Here is a 22,531-nt window from a genome sequence, read left to right on the forward strand (position 1 = left end):
TCTCCTGGAGCCACCTCAATAAGTCAGAGCCCATGTGCGGCAAGATGATTGACAAGCGCTCAAGGTTTATATGAGGAGGCATGCACATGCATGACAGGCTTCGAATTTAGTTCAGTTCGAAACTTTTTTAATTGCCAAGAGCGCTTAGTGTTTTCGTAAAGACACCGCGTGGCCGCTTGGCTGCTTAAGGGGAGGACACGTTCCTCAATGTGTAATATATTGTGACACATTTATTAATAGGCGCCATGTGCAAAAAAACTAAAGCATGCTCCAGGGGAGGTTCGAACTCTCGACCTTCAGATTATGAGACTGACGCTCTTCCGACTGAGCTACTGAAGCTTTGCTATGATAACTGGCTCATTAACAATACTATATCCTTTCATTAAACGCATGACTGAACTCAGGCAAAGCGTGGTGCGGCTGTTCCACCCATCGTCCTGACTATGTCAAGGTTCAGGCGCGTTGAAAGTACGCCTGATCCCGGATGCTTTCCGGGAGTTAGCTTATGTTCCAAAACAAGCAGAGCGAGGCCTTTTTTTCTGAACCAATTTGCTTAGCTTTTCTCAGGCTCTGAACCATGTGGATTTCTTATGCTAATGTCCCGCGAGGTTGTTTACCACATGCGTGAAAGTTGTTCTGTTAAAGCTCCTTCTCTGACAAAATACATGACTCAGCGTACACGTAGAGCTACGATATTCAGCGTGATTCTCTCGAAGTTAATCTTTTAACAAATAAATTAAAATGCCCAGTCGTCGTCTGAATAATTGTGAAAATGGAAAAACAAAGCTAGCTCATCTCTCCTTGAGTACGGAACATTGGGCAGATAGATGTTCAAAGAATAAGAAAAATCTTTGAACACACTAGCCACTACATACCAACCCTGAATCGCAACAGGATGCTGATTTTTGCAGTCTTTGTGTTCGCGGTAGCCCTTGTACGAGGCGCATCACAGAGCTCGTCAGAAAATTCCATTGATTCGTTTCCAGTATTAACTGCGAATAGAGACCGTGCAGGCCTATACTATGTTAATGCGTCTTTCGGTACCCCGGGCCAGTCTCAAAAGCTAAGGATAGACTTGGTGCAGCCTTATATGTGGGTCTTTAGTGAGGACATGCGGCAAGCTCGCCAGAATAGAAGCGCTAGAGCCAAAGCGGAGACATACTACAACGCAAGCAAAAGCTCAACACATGAAAAACTCAATGGCGACAAGATATGGAGCATGCATTTCATGGACCACATTGCATTTAACGGAACAACAGTCATGGACGAAGTGAGCTTCATGTGGTCCTCTACTTCTTCGAGCTCGGACGTTGCTACTGGGGATTCCAACACGACACAGGACTTTTCTTCAGCTAATACTAGCCGCATCAGTGATAAAAGCTTTTCGTTTTTGAGCGCAAATGAAGTAGCTGCTTACATACAGCAAGGCGCTTTGGGGCTTGCAGGGAGAGCAGCTCAGACCGGTTATGACAACGACAGCTCGGATTTTGACAGTTCCTACGTTTTGTTGGATCGGCTGGTTGATGAGAGCCTAATTTACACCTCTTCGTTTTCGATGTGGATGGGTGCAGACACACGAGATCCCCTCGAGTCTCCAGAACCATCAAATGGATGCGGCAAGGTAATTTTTGGCGCTGTTGACACCTCTTTATATACAGGCGATTTTGTGAAGTTTGATACTATCCCCTTTCACAATGCTCGCACAGGTGAAACGTCAAGGGGATATCCCATAATACCTCTGACTAAGGTGAACGTACAATCCAAATCCGGTGAAACCAAAAATATGACGTCGGATTCCTTTTTGGAGCCTGTGCTGATTGACTCGCGGTTCCGTTACAATTACTTGCCGTTAGAAATCATTGTTCAAATAGCCATGCAAGCTAACGCGTACTACGTGGAGTCACTTAATCGTTGGCTGTTGGCCTGCGATGTTGGAAGGCTGGGTGCATCTATCATTTTCGAGTTTGGAAACCTCAGTATAAACGTGCCGTTAAATAACTTGATGGGTCCCACGTTTGATTCTGACACTAACGGCACTCTTCATTTTTCAAACAAACAGCAAGCGTGTGAGCTGAAACTTCTTCCTAGCACTGCATCAGGATTTAATGTATTAGGAGGCGCTTTTATCAAAAATGTCTACATGGCCGCAGAATTGGAAAGTAACCAAGTTGCTTTGGCCCAGGCACAAAAGGTTTCAAGTGTTACTACTACAAGTAGCACGGCAGAGCTATCGCCAACGCCAACGTCCTCTAAAAGCGAAGAAGGGGGTGATGACGCAGCGAGCCACCTCTCCTACTTCAACTTGAAGCCTGCTAAGACAATATCTGCTATCAAGTCCGGAATGATTCCTTTCGCAACAACCAACAACTTGACGTCTTTTCAAACTATGATGTTAAGCGACAAAGCTACAATGTCAACCTCTCCTAATACGAGGCTTTTCAATCAATTTACTGCCACTATATCATCAGATGGAGTGATTTTCACGGGTAGGTCATTCTATAATACTACCAATGACGTTTCAGTATCATCCACTACCTCGGCTTCCTTCGCGCTCTCTGAAACAACAAGCAAGTCTAATGCAGCTCGGACAAACTTCCCTCTTCAAAGTGTTGGGGGGTCTGGCTTGAGCATGCATTTCTACTCAGTCACTGTTTTACTAATTTCAGCTGCTATTTTCGCATTGTGATTATCGCAAAACATCAAGGCATGTTTTGGCTCACTGGGGATATACTATATCATTACCGGCAAGCTAAAACTTCATCATCTTAAGGAACCATACATGAACTCTTCAACGAGATTCAAATTAAAAAAATAAGGGAATCCGAGGAACCTGTTATAATAAAACATACAAATATACTATATATAGATTAAATGACAAGGTAACATAGATTTAGCTCAAGTTATGTGTTTGATCCAGTGTATAGGGCAAGTCAGAAGATGTGCCCGCGTCTCATAGTCACATGACTGGCCATTGTTGAATATGATATTTCTGTTTACTTCATCACCAAAAAGACACCAACATTTATCAAAGTAAGACCGCATGCAAAGGCTCAATCAAAGTCTATCCAGCTTGTCGCTGGATCGGGACTCACCCTCACCAATCGGAGTTACAAGAAAGAACAAGAGACCCAATCGAGCTTTTCACTCTTTTGCAACTGATAGCTATGGTTTGCCAGACCCGCAAGCTAGTGCGCAAAACAATTTCCAGCCGTTAGCTGCTAGCAACTTGGGAAATATCAGTGGGAATCAGGCCTCAAATTTTAGAGTACCTTTTCCATCCCCCAGCCAGCGTGTCTCTTCTGGTGGACCTGCTGAATCAATTACCTCACATTATGTGCCAAAACAAAGGCTTGAAGATCAGCAGCGCTATTTGACGAGGTCGTTTGTAACCTCTCAGGACTCTGTCCCGCCATGTGTATCTACGCAATATTATTGCATAGATCAAGGTATTAGTGATCCTCGCAAGCTATGCCTGACAATGTACAATGTCCCCCGAAATGAACAGTTAAGGTCAGCTACGAAGTTGCCTGTTGGGGCTATCATACAACCTTTTGCTGCTTCCGTTCCAGATACAGCAATTGATATTATTGACGCCTCGCAACGCAATGGTCCGCTTCGTTGTAGGCGTTGCAGGTCATACTCCAACCCAAATTACTCATTTACTTTTGATTCGAAAGCGGTGTGCAATTTTTGCCAGGTAAGTACCCAGTTAAGTGAGGAACACTATGCTCCGCTCAATCCAAATGGGCTAAGAGCAGACATCAATGAGCGGCCCGACCTTACGAAAGGGACGGTCGAGTTTCTTGTCCCTGACACTTACAACACAGTCCCGGGCAAACCAAACATTCCACTTCACTATGTTTTTCTAGTTGACATTTCAACGCTCTCAAATGAAAATAAGAGCTCGCTGGCTATGGTTGAAGGTATAAGAACTTGTATTGAGCATATTTCTGCGAAACAACCCAATTGCAAGGTTGCTATTATGGCATTTGACAAAGAAATTAGATTTTTCAACTTGAGACCTGAACTTAATCAAGCACAGGAATATATTATAAGCGATTTACAAGATGTTTTTGTTCCAATTTTCACTGGTTTGTTTGTTAGGCCCGAGGAGTCTATGCATGTCATACAAGATACCCTCTGCAAGATCACAGCCTACATTGAGGACGGAAAATTCTCGCACCATTTTGAAGCATGTTATGGCTCTGCCTTAAAGGCAGCACGTCTGGCGCTTGACACCGTTACTGGTGGTGCCGGTGGTAAAATTCTAGCTAGTCTCAGCTCTAAGCCAACACACGGAATCGGTAACTTAAGACTGAGGAACGAGGACGCTTTGAAAAAGACTTTGAAATGTGAAAATGAGGCATACGTCAAACTTGGGCAGGAATTGCTGAAGAACAACATATCATTGGACCTGTTTTGTACAGGGTCGGCATTCATGGATATGGTTTCTGTTGCACAACCTGTCAAGGTGACCTCCGGCATTTTGAAGTATTACCCCGGGTTTCAACTGGACAAAGACGAGTTTACATTTGTCAATGATTTATTGCACAGCGTTGCGAATACTGTTGGTTATGCTGGCCAGCTTAAGGTCAGATGCTCTTCGGGCCTTTCTGTTTATAACTACTACTCCGAGTCCGTTGAAAATTCAGATCGCGAGCCTGTGATTCCTGTTTTGCACCAAGATACAACAGTCAACGTTCTTTTCAAATATGACGGGCGGTTACCGCCAGCAAAGGACGTGCACTTCCAGTGCGCTTTGTTGTACACTGACTTGAACGGCGCCAGAAAAGTGCGCTGCCTCAATGCTTCCGCAGCTGTCAGCGACAATATTCACGAAATATTCAAGTTCATCAACCAGGATGCGGTGGTAGGCATAGTGTTGCACGACATGCTAACAACGCTTGATGACTGCAACTTTGTTCAAAAAAGGAAAACCATTGATGACAAGATCGTTGATGTACTTACTCAATACCGTGCTTTGGTTTCAAAATCATCTTCTAGTCAGCTGGTGCTGCCTGACTCTCTAAAGACGTGGGCAGCATACTTGCTATCTTTTGAAAAATCAGAGCTGATGAAGAACAACAACAAATCAGCCAACGGAAATTCCAGAGTTTACGATATGTTCAAATACTTGAACTTCACCCCCGCGCAGCTCGTATTCAAACTATACCCGCAAATTCTGCCGCTCCATGAGTTGCTTCAAGAATCTGACTATACCTTCTACGACGAGAATGAGCTACTGCTGCAAGCAGCTCCTCTTGAGAACTTATGTGTCCGTGCTTCCCGCAGCGAGCTGGTCGATGGAGGGTGCTATCTGATTTTTGATGGCACTACTGCGTATCTGTGGTTTAACGAAAACACAAACACATATTTGCTACGCGATCTTCTTGATGTCGACACTGATTCTGTGAAGCACAGCGAGATCGCTTTGATTGGCAATGCGATTCCCACCCTTGACTCCGGCATCAACCTTAAAGCGCGCAGCGTCCTGAGAAATTGGGCCCAAGTTTCAGGACGCAGTTATGTTCCTGTCTCTCCGCTGAGACCACACGTTGATGTCTACTATTCTCACACAATGGCAGCGCTTCTTGTTGAGGACAGATCGATAGAGATGATCGAAGCGTACGACGCCTACCTAGTGTCGCTGCACAAGCGCATAAATGAGAAGGTCAAGCGAGAAGACTACACCAAGGTCGGCAACCCGAAAGATCATGAGCATATTACGCAGAAGTTTATTCAGTTTTAGGAACGCCGCCTGCCTCGACGCACGTCGCCCTCACACCAGCGATAGCCGTTTCTCACTTCGCCTAATAATAGATATGGTCCGTTTATAGTGATTATGGTCTAGGCAACAGGCAAATTTTTAACGTAATAACTGTTCGCTACTCAAAGTCGCCAGTCGAGTGAGTATTTCATTTACCTGCGCATCCTCGAGAACTTCAGGGTCTTAACGGAGCTTCTAAGTAAAGTAACTGGTCCAGGGAGCCTCGATATCAGTTGGCTAGGATCATCCCACGCACTGGAATCGGACGTATCTTACCTTGCCCTTAAGAGAGTACATTAGGCGCCGATAACAAATACAGAAAAAAGATCGAGATGATGCGAAGATCAAATAGTGAAAAGAGCAGCGCGCGGCGCATGTCCTCGAATAACCCGTTCCGTAATGCGTCTGTGGAGTCAGAGGCCAGCCAGTATCAGTCGGATAAAGACTTCCAAGAGTGGGTATCGTCCAACACGATATACCACCCTTCAGGATCAAGGCCCAAGAACTCCTCAATGCTGAGTCTCACGGAAAGTATTGAAGAGGAACCACACCGTATGGCGTCACCATCGGCGTCACTCCCCAGGGAACCTTACAGGTAAGTTGAAGACTATATTTATGGGGTTTGCTAGCTGAAGACCGAAAATTGTGAGAATTGTTACCCGGCTAGACTCCATGCAAATTCTTATTATCAATCCTGTTGCCCTGTGAAAGTTGATAGGGGCTGGAACTTTACTATGGCGTATTCGTCGCAGCATTATGCTTCAGTTGCGTGAAACGCCATAGCAATACAAATAGGGCAGCAGGGATTTAACAAGAAGCGCATAAACCTTGGCCTCGCTTAGTACAGGTCCATACCTCATACTTCGTACTTGGTTCATTCATTACCTCAATCAAGGCTTCATCCAAGGCGACCCCCAAAAGTGATCAGATATACTAACATCTATTGCGTTGTTTTGGCTACAGTATGACTCCTCCACCTCGCCCAGCATCTAACAACCCCTTTTTGGACGATATGAGTCCACAGTCGGGATCCGAAAGCCCAGAGGAAGACTATTCCCCACCCCAACCCACGAACGGCAATGGAGGCGGCGCGGGTTCCGCATACCCAACAGCTCAAGAAGAAAAGAACAGGTTGAGGAGGAGATACATTGAACAGCCTTCGATCTCGGATCCTGTTGTTGACGATTTGCCTCCCTCATATGACGAGGTCGCCGCAGTGTCGAAGAAGCCTGCAGCGCCATACCCAAGAGAAAAATCTTCTTCACGGTACGCCTCATCTTCGACGCGGTCCAGTGACCGGAGAGAGTCTTCCGAGAGGTCTGCACACCGTCGTCACCGCGACGGCAGCGAGCGCACACACCATTCTAGCAGCCGCCGCCATCGTGAGGCCGGAACCCACAGCTCTGACCGTCGCAAGTCATCTAAGGACAAAAAGTCTTCATCCTCGTCAAAACCACTGGCCAAGAATGTCGACACGATTGACAAGCTTGATGTGACCGGGCTGTTCGGTGGTGCTTTCCATCACGATGGGCCTTTTGACGCGTGCACTCCCCACCGTAACAGGAATACCAAAGTTGCCCCTGTCATGGCGTTCCCAGCGGACGGTCCAAACTCTTCTATAGCCGGTGCTGCTAACAGCAAATCTCCCATGAAGGAAGTCTTTGGCCAGGAGGCCAACGACGATGACGACGCCTATCTGTACGGCAACAAAATTTACAGTAGGGGCAATAACTCTTCGACCAATACTATTGGCGCAATAAAGCCTAACATGAACGGCGTGACCCAATTTGATGTCAAAGCTAAGAACCTTGTACATGGCCCTACCACAGTTGGATTGGGGTCAACAACTTTTCTGGATGGTGCTCCCGCTACTGGTGCCGCCAACAGCAACAATAGGCTTCACCCCCAGCACCTCTCAAGCTCCCAAATGAAGAAAGTCCCATCTCAAAAGTCTGGGAATGGCGATTACGCAGCTTCAGGGGACGTTTACAGGCGAGAGCCCCTCAAACTTGCCAAAACTCACTCTGGGCATCTTGAAAACGATGAAGACAGCCCAGATGAAGACGTTTACCTGAGCACTCGCTTTGATCCTTCAGCCAAGAAGTCCTCGACGTCTGGAAACAAATTCATGAGAAGAGTGAAAAGTTTGAAAGTCGGGAGGAAAAGTTGATCGCGAGAAACTCTTAATTTTGAAAATAGGACACGCCCGATGGCAGCACCTGTTGCCTAAGTGGCAGACAAAGCGTCAACATATTTGCTTCAGGAAGGTCAGCACAAGTTTGCCGTTCATGTGGACCGTGAGCGGCTTACATAAAATAGACACGAAGAACTGTTCAGTGAAACTAGTTCGAAATCGCCGTCTGCCTTCTCCAGATCCCTGTATCTCGCCAGAGTTTTCCTATGACAGCGGGTTATTAAAATTTTACGAGAGTACAACAATCTCACAATCTTTTGAAGCATCGTAAATTTTGTCTGATTTTAAATCTTTTATATATACAGGAAATGAAGGTTGTAAAAAGACTCAGGACAGCTGGTAGTTAGGCGCCCGCGTAGGGAGCCGTTGCTCAACAACATTCCACTCTATCGATTCCCACACCCTCTCTAAATACAGATCTTTGCCAAAAACGCCGTAGTCTGTAATCCACGCTTTGGGCGACGCGTCTATGGCCAGCAAAGGAACATAAGTAATATCTCTGTAGGACTCGGTTTCCCTGGCCTCCTCAACGGACTTCATCTGAAATGGGTTCGAACTTGGGGTTTCTTCCACTGTTTGTAGCTTGGAAAGTTGCTTTTTCAGATCGCTCATGTGCCCGACTCTGTTGAAGTTGAAAGGGGACCCAGCGTTGTAGGTATTTAGGACGTAGAGCCAGTCAAATTCAACAGTCCCCGAGATCACGCTTTCATGATGCATACTTTGCACCTTTCTAGCAACAAGCCATGTGAACCCGTCGCCTGAGATGGCCCTGTTGGAGTTCAAGAGCAGCGACCTGAACTCCACCAGCGAGCCAAAAGAAGAGGCTAATGCCGCGCTCAACTTTTCATTTCCGTTGTCCCGAGGGTCGTTGGAAAACTTGAGCTCCAAGCTCGGCGTAGCTAGCAAAGACTGAGGCCCAGGTTTTTCTGTGACGCTAGGCAGATCATTGGCACGCAGGCAAGACAAGGCAAACCTGAGATTGTAAAGCATAGATGCATTGTTGAATATGTCGCGTTTGGAAGCAGACTTCGCATTCTCGTAAACTATGTTTTCCAGAGGCTTCTCCTCCGATTGCCCCATGTATTTGTTCAGGTTTTCGGTGTAGAAGTCGGCCCTGTCGAACCACGCCGTCTGGAGGCCCTTTTCGGAAAACAGCCCTCTCACCCCCTTTCCACGGGCCAGGTGCTCCAAAGAGGGTGCTATATAGCTCCTGGCAAGAGTCCTAGGAACCAAGCTGTATCTGAGCATTGCTCTATATTCTGTTCGATTTACCTGTGCACGAGGCAGCTGGAAACATAAAATTTTTCGTCACTACTGTCAAAGTATCGTCTTGCAATTTCAATGTCAAAGACAGATTCAGCAAGACAACAACGCGTAGACAAGAACTTCTTTCCAGACTCGGGCTGACAACGCAGCTTCCGCCAGTAGCCGCTCTTCTATTTCTGTCGTACTAAGGTGGTAGAGAGGAATCGCGTGATGCTATCCATCCGTTATGATCTCTTTCTCTTCCAGACTCTCCAACAATTCCGCGATAGTTTAGTGGCTAGAATTCGAGCTTGTCGCGCTCGGGACCGGGGTTCGATTCCCCGTCGCGGAGAATTTTTTGAAGACTGTACAAATCTCGGTCATTATGTACGCTCCGACTCTGCATCTCCGCTTAACGTCAGGGAGCTTGGCCCATCAAATCGCTTAACAGAGGCGAAACAAGAGCGCGCAGACATATCAGTGGCATGCGTTTATCACGTGCCGTAAGGGTCCTCGAACAAGGGGCGTTTTCGATGCTCCAAAAGAAGAAAATGCCATTTCACTTAAACGCAGTGCATTGGCCCATCTTCCTCTTCTTGGTAGCCCTTGTTTATGTGCATATCCATCCGCCTGTTTGTGGGTTTTGTGCTTTCATGCTTTCGTGACAAGTAGCCCTAAACGACGAGTACGCTTCTTGAAAATTAGTTTGTAAAAGAGCCGGCCATCATCTCCTTCTCCCAACAAGATCCGGTCGCAATCAAGAAGCTGCGATCGATCGAAACTACAATGCTTAAGTGGATTCAAGGCGGTATTTCTGCCGTGACCGGTATTGCGGAACCAGAGTATGGTAAGGATTTCATCCACCCAGTGACCGGGCAGGTGAAGGACAAACAGCCCTTCCATGTTGCCGAGAGAGAAGACTTCCATTGGCTGAGCCCTACTCACACCAATGTGGAGACCATGACTTTCTACTTTACTGACCTGAAGCAGGGCTACATAGGCTTTGCTCAGGTCATTCACTCCAACGTCGTGGGCATCCACACGACGGCGCAATTCACGTTCAGACTGTACAATGTCAAGGAGCCAAAACTGAACGTGTGGACCTCGACGAAGCTGGCGAACTTCAGAATTGACGGTCCTAACTTCTACGCTGACGACCTGTCTATTGAGATGAACGAGGCCGGCTCGCAGGTGAGATTCCAGTCATCCGTCAACCCCGCCAGCGTAGTCGACTTGACGTTCGAGCGTGCGGTTCCTGGTGTCAAGGTTGGTGCTAACGGCACAACCTACTACGGCGATAACCTAGAGCAACCCTGGGGCAGCATGAGACACGTTTTTTGGCCCAGAAACTTCTGTCATGGTACGTTGAAAGTCAAGCCTGAGTTGGACAGCGAATCCGACACTGAGGCTGAAAAGGAGGTGCCTGTGCAAGAAATCGTATTTGAAAAGGGAGCGCCCGTCTTTTCAATGTTCGTTATGGCGCTACAGGGCATGAAGCCTCACCACGCCGCGAAGGCCTGGAACTTTCTGAATTTCCAATCGGAGACCCACAGCGCGGTTCTCATGGAGTTCACCACGCCTAAGTCGTACGCAAACACAAAGATCTGCGTCGGGATACTTTGTGATAAGAAAGATATCATAGCTGTCACCATAGACAACAACTTCGAGCACTTGGACACCAAGATTGACTCTGTGGGGTGGCCAGTTCCTCATAAGATAGACGTTTCTTTCAAGGGCGTAAAATCTGATGTGAGTGATGAAGAGGTCGCAACCGCGTCGCCAGTGACAGCTCTTGCTTCGGGACCTCTGGAGCAGCTGGTCGAAAGGGTCGATGTCATGAGCGAGATCCCAAGTTTTGTGAAGAATATTGTGTCGGGCGTGGCGGGCACGAAGCCTTACATCTACCAATATGCTAACGATTTCAGCCTACGCGTCGATGACGCGGCCCCAGTTTCTGGAACGGGCTGGTGCGAGATCACTTTTATTTCAGAGGCCGAAGAGGTCACTGAAGAGTCTTACAGCGAGACTTAGGCGCTACATGGAACGATTTTGTCTTGCCGCCGATATGGCGTGGCTAATATATGCTAATAGATTTTACAACAGTTAATAATTTTGTAAGTTACGAGTTGTTTAGCGAAATGAATGTGTATTGTTTTGTTAAGCATGTCTATTATAGATGTTCAGGTAGACAATATAATCATAAAATTCACTGCTAGAAAAAGGCTGTAGTAAACATAGAAAAAGATGAAGTTCGCCAGGACCGGGGATTCCGAAGCTCATAACTGTTAAGCTAAACTTGCCGACGGTGCGGAGAAGGTCTTACTTGCCCTTAGCTCAAGTTCAGCTATCGGTATCCTTTCCGTATATCGTGATATCCACCGTACCGCCCACAGCCGACAGTTATGCTAATTGGTGAGGCAACAGCAATGTCTTGCTTGTACCCTGTGCAGCATTCTTGCCCCTAACCCAGAACAACTAGTATAAGGTTTCTTGACTGCTGGCCAAGTAGCGTCAGGATAACGAGTCCCACGCACAAACAAGGCTTGTTCGCAACGCCCCGATGCTTACCCGCCCAAGAACCCTGGCAGCCTGAAACAAAGGCTTAAATACAGACACGTCTCCCAAGGGTCTCCCCTCCGCATGCGGCTACGGCGCGAGGGTTACGACTACAGGGCGCCTCGATTCCGCTTGATCAAGCCTGACGACTTGGACAAGAGCATGGACAAGAATGTAGCATACTCCAGAAAACCCACGTGACTCGGGCTATAGAACACCAGCGTATAATTACCCGCACGTGGAAACGGGCAAAGGCCGCCGTGCGCCGTCACATCACCAATGCGTCGTTGGCTTCAGCTAGTCGCCCAGGCTAGGGCACGCCAGCTGCAATTGTTGGGAAGGGATTTGCCTGCCATAGCACCGGCACGAGAGCGTTGAAGACCCTGTACGTATATCGTGAGTTTGAATATCCTCTAAACGAGTTCCTACGCTAGCATGCAGGGAGAAACACACCCTAGTAGCTCCGTGGGCGGGTCGTGATGCCATTCTGCAAATCTTTGTCACCACGAGAGTGAGTTCAGAAGTGAGTCGTGGAGATAGGCATTGAGTCTATACCACCAAAACAGGCAGACATGTTCACCCCACGCTTGCGTGTACCAGGTTTGCCATTATAAACGTGAAGATAGCTCACCCCACGAAACGTCACTGACTTATGCATCTCACACAGTGTACGACGCATGTCTTTGCTCTCCATGTTGAATTGGTCCGGGATCGCCGCACTAATTACGGTGGACCTAAGACTCCGCAATTTGTTTATCCGCAGTTGATTATGCGCCGGCACCGGACCGGAAAAACTAAAAAATTTTCACCTAGAGACGTGCCCAAAAAAGTAAAGGTTTTTCCGGCTGCCAAGGGTCCTGGCGATGGGTGCTGGAAGTGCAGCGCTGGGCGCTGGGCGCTGGGTGCTGCTCCGAGCTGGATGGCTGGTGTTAAACTGCCCCATCCTTCCCCGCCGGGTATCTGCAGTAGACCGCGACCCTACGGATGCACATCCGGGGCGCCTTTTAGGCGGGGAATCGCTATCTCTCTGATGACGCTACGGAGATACACGTGTTGCGGAAGCGCGTAGCGGAATACCTAAGGCGCAGTGTGTTGTGTTTTCGATTTCTTTCTCCGGCTGCGGTAAAAAGTTCTTCCGGAGTGTACGGGGTTTTCTGTGCGGGCCGGAAAAACTTTTCTCCATACGTCATACCGCGGGCAAAGAAAAAAATGGTCGCTGTGTTAGCAATGCGCTCCAACAGTGCGACAGGAAGCGCAGCTTGCAAAGAGCAACTGCGCAGGAGGGCACGGAATGGAGCGGAGCAGAGCAGGGCAGAAGCAGTGGTCTGAGAAGATTGTAAGGTGCCCACAGAAGCAGGCGAAAAAGCACCGGGGTAGAAGTTCAAAAAAAAAAAATTGCGGGTGGAGGAGAAAGGTATATAAGTGGGGATGTAATTCCCCACTAGAATTGTTGGTCGGGTCTCTTCGATAACCAAGATCTGACTGAGATTCACTAAGGACTCACTCGAACTCCACAGGTTTTTCTTCAGAACTGGTCTTAATAATACACAGCAAATGAGCTCATCTCCTGAAATTGGACCCTCTAAGAGCGTGTCCGACGACCAAGGGTCGCACAATTCTAATGTCATGAACGCCCCAGCTCCAAAGCTGAACAGAGAGGAAAGTCATGACGAGATCGACGCCTTGAAGAAGGATGCCGAGCAGCAGCTGGCCAGCAAAGGCTCTAGTGACTTCGTGTTCGTCAGTATGTGCTGTCTCATGGTTGCTTTCGGTGGTTTCGTCTTCGGCTGGGATACCGGTACCATTTCCGGTTTCGTTCAGCAGACCGACTTCTTGCGCAGATTCGGCCAAAAGCACAGCGATGGTACCCACTACTTGTCTAACGTCAGAACTGGTTTGATTGTCGCTATTTTCAACATCGGTTGTGCTATCGGTGGTATTGTCCTGGGTAAGCTTGGTGAGGTCTACGGCCGTCGTCTAGGTTTGACCATTGTCGTTATTATTTACTCCGTCGGTATTATCATCCAAATCGCTTCTATTGACAAATGGTACCAGTACTTTATCGGCAGAATTATCTCCGGTCTAGGTGTTGGTGCCATCACCATTCTATCTCCTATGTTGATTTCCGAGGTCTCTCCTAAGCACTTGAGAGGTACTTTGGTGTCTTGCTACCAATTTATGGTTACAGGTGGTATTTTCTTGGGTTACTGTACTAACTACGGTACTAAGAGATACAGCAACTCTGTCCAATGGAGAGTTCCTTTGGGTTTGTGTTTCGCCTGGGCTTTGTTCATGATTGGCGGTATGGTTTTTGTGCCAGAATCCCCACGTTTCTTGGTTGAAGCCGGTAGACTCGAGGAAGCCAGACGCTCTTTGGCTCGTGTCAACAAGGCTAGCTTGGAGGACGCTGTCGTCACCTTGGAATTGGAGAACATTGAAGCAAGTGTCGAGGCCGAGAAAATGGCTGGCAAGGCTTCTTGGGCCGAACTTATCACCGGTAAGCCTCAAATGTTCAAGCGTACATTGAACGGTATTATTATCATGTCCTTGCAGCAATTGACTGGTGACAACTACTTCTTCTACTACGGTACTACTATTTTCAAGGCTGTCGGTATGACTGACTCTTTCGAAACTGCTATTGTCTTTGGTGTCGTGAACTTCTTCTGTACCTCGCTGTCTTTGTACACTGTCGACAGATTCGGTCGTCGTAACTGTCTGATCTACGGTGCTATTGGTATGGTTGCTTGTTACGTTGTCTACGCTTCTGTCGGTGTCACTAGACTTTACCCAGAAGGCGCTAACCACCCTGATATCTCCTCCAAGGGTGCTGGTAACTGTTTGATTGTCTTCGCATGTTTCTACATCTTCTGTTTCGCCACCACCTGGGCCCCTATCGCTTACGTCTTGATCTCTGAGACTTACCCTCTGAGAGTTAAGGGTAAGGCCATGTCTATTGCCTCCGCGTGCAACTGGATCTGGGGTTTCTTGATCGCTTTCTTCACTCCATTCATCACCTCTGCCATCAACTTCTACTACGGTTACGTTTTCATGGGGTGCATGGTTTTCGCCATCTTCTACGTTTTCTTCTTCATCCCAGAGACCAAGGGTCTGACTTTGGAAGAAGTCAACGACATGTACGCCGAGGGTGTTTTGCCATGGAAGTCTGCTTCTTGGGTCCCAGCCTCTAGAAGAGGCGCCGATTACAACGCCGACGACTTGATGCATGACGACAAGCCATGGTACAAGAGATTTTTCTAAGTGCTCCGCGAGCGCATAAAGGCATCGTGTTCATCGATTGAAATGACTTATGAACTCATCAAACAAACACAACATCATTATTATCACATAACTATTGGCATACTATATCCAGATGTGTAGCATCACTAATCTTTTATAAACAATAGACATCTCGTATCGGTTGGTCAACCGTTGTACACATGAACTGAACCTAGTGGATATGTGATATCATACCTAACGAACCAATTTCTGAGTCAAGCCTCCCCTTCTCGTCCACATTACTGATGTCTTCCACCATCTCATGCCCCCTCCCACGGTGTCACATGCAGTTGAAGCACAGAACAAAGACGATATCGATGATTGGTTGAAAGTTGATCGCCGAAATCGCGCAAGGATTGCCTTGTAGCAATTGATAGTGATGAGCTCTAGACCCGACCCATTGATTGCTTGGCATTCGACCGAAGCGAGGTTCATGCACGGAAGCTCATCGGACTAAACCGAAGTAGTGTTTACCCTCGTTGAGGCTTTTGGGGCTGATTGGTCTCGAACGCCTATAACGACGGACGGCTCTCATAGGCACACTACGACAAGAATGAGGTTGAAAGCCCGATCAAGGACAGCTGCTCGGTCTCTGTCGGTGCCTCTGCTCTTTGCAAATTGGCGCCGGACCGGAAGCGACCCGGTCCGGGTGGTCGTGGTCACCGGGCCCACTTGGACAAAAACTGCCTCTGTAACTTATTAACTCAGCGACTCATCCCCAGCCCGGCTGAGTTCCGGGATGTTCCGTAGTTCGCTTTTGCCTGCCTCTCGGATGCTAAGCGAAATATTCCTAAAGTCCGAGAGGATGCCCCCAGTTTCTCCGGGTTATTCCCTCGATAGTAACGTAAGCCATGGGCTGGCCGCATAACTGCGCTTAGATGGAAAACGGCTACCGTTGCTGCCAGCAGGGCCAGCCCCCGGCCCCAATACGTACATAGTGACAATAGTATAGAACGACACAAATATAACATCAGTCGTACATAATTATACGAAAATGCTGAACTCTGTGACTGGCTCTAAGTTGCCAGCTTGGCGCCGCCCAGAATTGGTATCAGTTTGTGGGCGTATATCTCATTACCCACCAACTTGCACAAGGCGCAAGGCACAAAGCACAACGCGCGGAGCACAATGCACCGACCAAACTAATGCAGTGCGTCCAAGACGCATGCTGTCGTATTTTGTTTTGACTCGGGCCTGCCAGCCGTAATTTTGTCCTTGGCAGGTGCCGTGCGCCGTCACACGATGGCTGGTAGTCAGTGAGCGACGAAAAAGTTCTCCACTCCGTACAGAATGAGTCTATACTGAGAGCGCTCTCCCGGACTTTTCTGCTGGCTGTTGCTTTTCTGCGGGGAACGGCCGCTCACTTAAGCCTTAGTAATGGGACATGGGTTGCATCGTAGGGTCGCAAGACAAGCGATACACTGGGCGTGCATCCAGAGACCTATCGGAAAACCGCGACTCTGCTCCGTTCCTTGGCGCCACGGTACTGCTGTCCTAAACAAGAACAAGGGAGCATGGCACCACGTTATGGCTCCGTTCAGACAAGACGCACTTATTTCCCCGGTCTCCTGCAATCCCCGCGATTCCCCCGCGGGCCTGCGACGCGGGGGATTGTGTGATCAGACCACCCATATTTGTTTCATGCGTACTTCTGGGCAAAATGCCTTGGCCTCGCTTTTCTTTTAATAGACTATGCACCGCTCCGTCTGGGCATGCAGGAGGCCCGGAAAAATTTTTCAACAGGACCGTGCGCACCCGGGTGGGGCCATTCGAGCTCCCCACAAGTTTTTCCGTTGCTGCAGGAAAATCTTCCCCGAGTTCGTGCCGATGCGGCAAGCGGGGTACGGTGATTTCTGTGCAAGGTTTCCCCGGAGGCTTGCCGGGAAATCTCCAGATTTTTTATCCGTCCTGCGGTTTAGTCTGGGGAAAAGTCGGGGAAAATGCTCGGCGACAGCGTCTTCAAGACAAAAAACACTCCGTAACAAAAAAAAAAGCCAAAGGCCGGGGAAATACAGACTGGAAGTGTATATAAGGAGAGCACAGAGAGCTTAAGTTTGGGATTTAGGTTCTTGTTCATATTTTATTCTTTTTCTCCAGGCAATCAACAACTAGTCCATTCTAATTCACTAGCTTCAAGCTTTAATACAACTTTTGCAACTTTAGGTTTCCTAGATGTCTTCTGCACCTTACCAACAGGAAACTGCCGCTACGGCGACACCGGTCGATTTGCACTCGACCGTCAGCAACGGGTCGCAGCTTTCGACCCCTTCCAACAAGGCCTCCAGAGATGAGCTGAAGGCCGCCAACATGGCCGAGGATGCCGCCGACCAGGTGGAGATCCCAAAGAAGCCCGCTTCCGCTTACGTGACTGTCGTCATCCTATGTCTTATGGTCGCCTTCGGTGGTTTCGTTTTCGGCTGGGATACCGGTACCATTTCCGGTTTCGTCAACCAGAGTGACTTCTTGCGCAGATTCGGTCAAAAACATAGCGATGGTACCCACTACTTGTCTAACGTCAGAATGGGTTTGATTGTCGCTATTTTCAACATTGGTTGTGCTTTCGGTGGTATCATTTTGTCTAAGATCGGTGATGTTTACGGACGTCGTATCGGTCTGATGGCTGTTGTTGTGATCTACGTCGTCGGTATCATTATTCAAATTGCATCTATCGACAAATGGTACCAGTACTTCATCGGTAGAATTATCTCCGGTTTGGGTGTCGGTGGTATTGCTGTCCTATCCCCTATGCTGATTTCTGAGACCGCACCAAAGCACTTGAGAGGTGCTATGGTTGCCTGCTACCAATTGATGATTACCGCTGGTATCTTCTTGGGTTACTGTACCAACTACGGTGTCAAGAACTACAGCAACTCTGTCCAATGGAGAGTTCCTCTGGGTCTGTGTTTCGCCTGGGCTCTGTTCATGATCACTGGTATGTCTTTCGTCCCAGAGTCTCCACGTTACTTGATTGAGAACGGCAGAATTGAAGATGCCAAGCGTTCTCTAGCTAAGTCTAACAAGGTCACCGTTGAAGACCCTGCTATTCTCGTTGAGGTTGACCTGATTCTCGCTGGTGTCGAAGCCGAGAGATTGGCTGGCTCTGCTTCCATTAAGGAGCTGTTCTCTACTAAGACCAAGGTTTTGCAGCGTTTGATTATGGGTATCATGATTCAATCTTTGCAGCAACTGACAGGTGACAACTACTTCTTCTACTACGGTACTACTATTTTCAAGGCTGTCGGTCTTTCTGACTCTTTCCAAACATCCATTGTCATCGGTATCGTTAACTTTGCTTCCACTTTTGTTTCTTTGGTCACCGTTGAGAAGTTCGGCCGTCGTGGCTGTATGCTATGGGGTTCCGCTGCCATGGTTGCCTGTTTCGTCGTTTACGCTTCTGTCGGTGTTACCAAGCTATACCCTAACGGTGCTGACCATCCCGAGGTCACTAACAAAGGTGCCGGTAACTGTATGATCTGTTTCACTTGTTTCTACATTTTCTGCTTTGCCACCACCTGGGCCCCAATTGCCTACGTCGTTGTTTCCGAATCCTTCCCATTGAGAGTGAAATCCAAGTGTATGGCTATCGCCACCGCTTCCAACTGGCTCTGGGGTTTCCTGATCGCTTTCTTCACTCCTTTCATCACCTCCGCTATCCACTTCTACTACGGTTATGTTTTCATGGGGTGCTTGGTCTTCGCTTACTTCTACGTCTTCTTCTTCGTCCCAGAGACCAAGGGTTTGACTCTAGAAGAAGTCCAAGAGTTGTGGGAAGAGGGTGTTCTACCATGGAAGTCTACTTCTTGGGTTCCATCTTCCAGAAGAGGTAAGGATTACAACGTTGAGGAGTTGAAGCATGACGACAAGCCATGGTACAGAAGAGTCGTTTAAGGGATTTTGCGCTACTGAACAACAATCTTCTTTCACTACTATGACTCCTTCAAGCTCTGATTCTTACTACAAAGATAAAGAGGACAATTCTTGTTCATTATTTTAACGAAGCTTATGATTAACTCGATAATTCCGATTATTAAGATACAGAACAGTATATAATGTACAGATGAATCTAATTCTAATACACTGATTCAAAGATATATTATTTTTAAAGAACTTATTTTATCACCTCCAGAGCAAAGCTTCTTTCAATAGCCTATACTGAATTTGAGGTCACACAAGGCATAATATCATGGTTTTCAAGTCCGACACCGCGCACAGCTACCAACTGGTGTCTTAGAAGCGTGTTTTCTTCATGAAGAGTGTCCTGCCGGAGATGAAGCTCCTCAATAAATGCAGACTCGAATTTCAACAAACTCTCTAACCGTTCGAGAAACTCCAAAAAGGCGTCACTTTCCATCTTGGACTTTTTTGAGAATTTCCAGGGTTTTTGACGCCTTGCGAGAGCTAGTTCGTTGATCCAGTTGCGGTTTTCGCGAAGCACATCGGATACCAGCGTCGAGAATGCAATCTTCAAGGGAGCGCTAACAGGCCCTGGGGCAGGACCTTCTGAAAACGCTTCTGAGTTTCCGCTTTTTATCTCGTATCCTGTCACATATTGTTTCAAGTCAATGGGAAGAGGCTGCAATGGGCTATGAAAAGAAGCAGGGCCTCCAGGTGCGGCAGATTGCCTTTGAAAGTTCTCTTTATCTTCGTCACTCTTTGTATTGATCTCTGTCGGAAGGGTTGTAGAGGGGGCGTCTGCATCCGAAACAGCGGCTCCCTCAGACCCGATACAGCTGCCTGAATCCCAAGAAAAAGAGCCCTGAAGACCCCTACTGAAAAAGGACAGATGGTTCAAAGGCCTTTCGGAGCTCGCTTTTTTCCGATTTTGTCTTGAAGATCCAAAGCGGCTGCCATCCAAAACCATCTTTGCCTTTCTCAAAGACCGCTTGAGATTTCCACTCCTCGATAATCTCGGAGCCGCCGAACCGTTGGCTATATTGCTCTTGCCGTAATGGCGCGTCCAGGGTGGACCCCCGTGCTTCAAGCCGTCAAATATTCTATCAACGAGCCCTTCACTGCGAGGAGAACCACTGTCAGGATGCTGTGCGGCTTGCATAACACCAAAAAACACTAGCAAATTACACAAATCAACAACGGCCTATCTATTCGCTTATCAGGACTTCTAGCGTTCCAGCATGGATACACAGAGACGTTGTTTTCTTCTATTTTGTGACGCCTGTTTTTTTCGAAAATATACAATGAGCTGGCGCCAGCTTACACTTTTGAGAAAAAAAATCAAAGAAAGCGCCGGATACGTAAGATGACAGCAGAAGAAACAGCTCTTTTGGACTCTGCTGTGATACTCTCAGCTAGGTGATTTGGAGTTAGAGGCTCACGGTGAGCTCCGTACAAGTCACCAGTCACGAAACAACTAAAAATTTTACTGAGTCATCTCATCGCCGCACGAGATTAAGCTCTGAAAAAAAAATGAAATTTGAATATTTCACGGCTTTCAGAGTTGTTGAAGCCTTCTTCTTGGCTTTTTATGCTGAGAAGAGCAGTGAATTTCGTGGCTATTAGTCGTAGTTTTCAGGTTCGCTTAAAGCAACATCGGATTTGGCGCTTGCAAGGTCTCAGATATTTCAGTCACCAGCCAGAAATAATGTCTGCTACCTCTATCACATCGCAGCTACAGAAGCTGTCTATCCAGGAGCCTCCAGCTTTGGAAGGCTCGTTCCCAAACGTCAACGTGGTGGACCTTATGAGAAACTTCATCAGCGTGGAGCTGTCTAAGATCTCGGGTGTCGACACACAACTGATCTACCCAGCTTTGGAGTGGACCAACACGCTGGAGAGAGGCGACCTCTTGATTCCAGTTCCTAGATTGCGCATAAAGGGCTCTAACCCAAAGGATCTCGCTACAGAATGGGCCGAGAAGTTCCCTCTGGGCAACTTCCTGACCAAGGTCGAGGCTAACGGACCTTTTGTCCAGTTCTTCTTCAAGCCCGACTTTCTGTTCAAGGTCGTCCTTCCTGACATTTTGACCAGAAAGGAGGAGTACGGTTCGGCTCCTCTGGTGCAGAATAAGAAGGTGGTCATCGAGTTCTCCTCCCCCAACATTGCTAAGCCTTTCCACGCCGGCCACTTGAGATCTACTATTATCGGTGGTTTCTTGTCCAATTTGTACGAGAAGATGGGCTGGGATGTTGTTAGATTGAACTACCTGGGTGACTGGGGCAAACAGTTTGGTGTTCTTGCCGTTGGTTTCGAAAGATACGGTGACGAGGAGGCCCTAAGCAAAGACCCCATCAAGCACCTGTACGACGTGTATGTCCGCGTCAACCAGGACATCACTGCCGAAGGCGACAGCTTGCCAGAGGACAAGTCCACTGACGGTCAAGCTCGCGCCTACTTCAAGAAGATGGAGGACGGTGACGAAAATGCCCTCAAGATCTGGAAGCGCTTCCGTGAGCTCTCCATCGAAAAGTATATCGACACTTACGCTCGTTTGAACATCAAATACGACTCCTATTCCGGTGAGTCTCAGGCCTCCAGAGAGTCCATGCAGCTGGCGCTCGACATGTTCAGGGAGAAGGGTCTGACTCACGAGGACAGAGGTGCATTGTTGATCGACCTGACCAAGTTCAACAAGAAGCTGGGCAAGACCATCGTCCAGAAGTCAGACGGTACAACCCTATACATGACTAGAGATGTTGGTACCGCAATGGACCGTCACAAGAAGTACAACTTTGACAAAATGATTTACGTCATCGCATGTCAGCAAGATCTGTACACTGCTCAGTTGTTTGAAGTTCTCAAGCAGTTAGGATTCGGGTGGGCCAAGGACTTGCAGCACGTCAACTTCGGTATGGTTCAGGGTATGTCCACCAGAAAGGGTACTGTGGTTTTCTTGGACAACATCTTGGAGGAAACTAAGGAGAAGATGCATGAAGTTATGAAGACCAACAAGGCTAAGTACGCACAAATCGAGAACCCAGATGAGGTTGCCGACTTGGTCGGTATTTCTGCGGTCATGATCCAGGACATGCAAGCTAAGCGTATCAACAACTACGAGTTCAAGTGGGAGAGAATGACCTCCTTTGAGGGTGACACCGGTCCATACTTACAGTACGCCCACTCTAGATTAAGATCCGTCGAGAGAAACGCCTCGGAAATCACACAAGAAAAGATGGTTAACGCCGACTTCTCTCTGCTTCACGAGCCTGCTGCCGTTCTCCTGGTGCGTTTGCTCGCCCAGTACCCTGATGTGTTGAGAAACGCCATCAAGACCCACGAGCCTGCTACCGTGGTTACTTACCTGTTCAAGCTCACTCACCAAGTCTCATCGTGTTACGACGTCTTGTGGGTCGCGGGTCAAACTCCAGAGCTGGCTGCTGCCCGTCTGGCCCTATACGCATCTGCCAGACAGGTACTATACAATGGTATGACTCTGCTGGGCCTCACTCCTGTTGACAGAATGTAAGTAAGTTTTCCGTCAAGCAAGCAGCCCGGGTCGGGCGCACTGATAGCTCATTAGAGTACATCGAGATACAGAT

General features: G+C 47.9%; 10 protein-coding genes and 2 non-coding genes across 12 annotated transcripts; 9 read left to right on the plus strand and 3 right to left on the minus strand.

Moving 5' to 3' along the window:
* Positions 1-266: 266 nt before the first annotated feature.
* On the minus strand, positions 267-339 carry KLTH0E02574r. The gene has a single exon. It is a non-coding gene; the product is annotated as a tRNA-Met (tRNA).
* Positions 340-895: 556 nt separating this feature from the next.
* Positions 896-2,686, plus strand: YPS7 (putative aspartic endopeptidase; the record flags this gene model as incomplete). The annotated part of the gene is made up of 1 exon (XM_002553553.1): positions 896-2,686. The coding sequence occupies one exon, from the start codon at positions 896-898 to the stop codon at positions 2,684-2,686; it is 1,791 nt and encodes a 596-aa protein (XP_002553599.1).
* A 354-nt stretch (positions 2,687-3,040) lies between these two features.
* On the plus strand, positions 3,041-5,749 carry SFB3 (Sfb3p; the record flags this gene model as incomplete). The annotated part of the gene is made up of 1 exon (XM_002553554.1): positions 3,041-5,749. One exon carries the CDS (start codon positions 3,041-3,043, stop codon positions 5,747-5,749), a length of 2,709 nt encoding a protein of 902 aa, XP_002553600.1.
* Positions 5,750-6,099: 350 nt separating this feature from the next.
* Positions 6,100-6,366, plus strand: KLTH0E02640g (KLTH0E02640p; the record flags this gene model as incomplete). The annotated part of the gene is made up of 1 exon (XM_002553555.1): positions 6,100-6,366. One exon carries the CDS (start codon positions 6,100-6,102, stop codon positions 6,364-6,366), a length of 267 nt encoding a protein of 88 aa, XP_002553601.1.
* A 365-nt stretch (positions 6,367-6,731) lies between these two features.
* On the plus strand, positions 6,732-7,937 carry KLTH0E02662g (Pal1 family protein; the record flags this gene model as incomplete). The annotated part of the gene is made up of 1 exon (XM_002553556.1): positions 6,732-7,937. The coding sequence occupies one exon, from the start codon at positions 6,732-6,734 to the stop codon at positions 7,935-7,937; it is 1,206 nt and encodes a 401-aa protein (XP_002553602.1).
* Positions 7,938-8,288: 351 nt separating this feature from the next.
* Positions 8,289-9,209, minus strand: MRP1 (mitochondrial 37S ribosomal protein mS43; the record flags this gene model as incomplete). The annotated part of the gene is made up of 1 exon (XM_002553557.1): positions 8,289-9,209. One exon carries the CDS (start codon positions 9,207-9,209, stop codon positions 8,289-8,291), a length of 921 nt encoding a protein of 306 aa, XP_002553603.1.
* A 277-nt stretch (positions 9,210-9,486) lies between these two features.
* KLTH0E02706r lies at positions 9,487-9,558 on the plus strand. The gene has a single exon. It is a non-coding gene; the product is annotated as a tRNA-Asp (tRNA).
* Positions 9,559-9,992: 434 nt separating this feature from the next.
* SVF1 (Svf1p) lies at positions 9,993-11,237 on the plus strand (the record flags this gene model as incomplete). Its single annotated transcript, XM_002553558.1, has 1 exon — positions 9,993-11,237. One exon carries the CDS (start codon positions 9,993-9,995, stop codon positions 11,235-11,237), a length of 1,245 nt encoding a protein of 414 aa, XP_002553604.1.
* Positions 11,238-13,316: 2,079 nt separating this feature from the next.
* KLTH0E02750g (sugar porter family MFS transporter) lies at positions 13,317-15,020 on the plus strand (the record flags this gene model as incomplete). The annotated part of the gene is made up of 1 exon (XM_002553559.1): positions 13,317-15,020. One exon carries the CDS (start codon positions 13,317-13,319, stop codon positions 15,018-15,020), a length of 1,704 nt encoding a protein of 567 aa, XP_002553605.1.
* A 2,190-nt stretch (positions 15,021-17,210) lies between these two features.
* KLTH0E02772g (sugar porter family MFS transporter) lies at positions 17,211-18,926 on the plus strand (the record flags this gene model as incomplete). Its single annotated transcript, XM_002553560.1, has 1 exon — positions 17,211-18,926. One exon carries the CDS (start codon positions 17,211-17,213, stop codon positions 18,924-18,926), a length of 1,716 nt encoding a protein of 571 aa, XP_002553606.1.
* A 259-nt stretch (positions 18,927-19,185) lies between these two features.
* Positions 19,186-20,091, minus strand: KLTH0E02794g (KLTH0E02794p; the record flags this gene model as incomplete). Its single annotated transcript, XM_002553561.1, has 1 exon — positions 19,186-20,091. The coding sequence occupies one exon, from the start codon at positions 20,089-20,091 to the stop codon at positions 19,186-19,188; it is 906 nt and encodes a 301-aa protein (XP_002553607.1).
* Positions 20,092-20,520: 429 nt separating this feature from the next.
* On the plus strand, positions 20,521-22,458 carry KLTH0E02816g (arginine--tRNA ligase; the record flags this gene model as incomplete). Its single annotated transcript, XM_002553562.1, has 1 exon — positions 20,521-22,458. One exon carries the CDS (start codon positions 20,521-20,523, stop codon positions 22,456-22,458), a length of 1,938 nt encoding a protein of 645 aa, XP_002553608.1.
* Between the last annotated feature and the right edge of the window lie 73 nt (positions 22,459-22,531).

The sequence above is a fragment of the Lachancea thermotolerans genome (assembly GCF_000142805.1).
Source record: "Lachancea thermotolerans CBS 6340 chromosome E complete sequence".
NCBI lineage: Eukaryota > Fungi > Ascomycota > Saccharomycetes > Saccharomycetales > Saccharomycetaceae > Lachancea > Lachancea thermotolerans.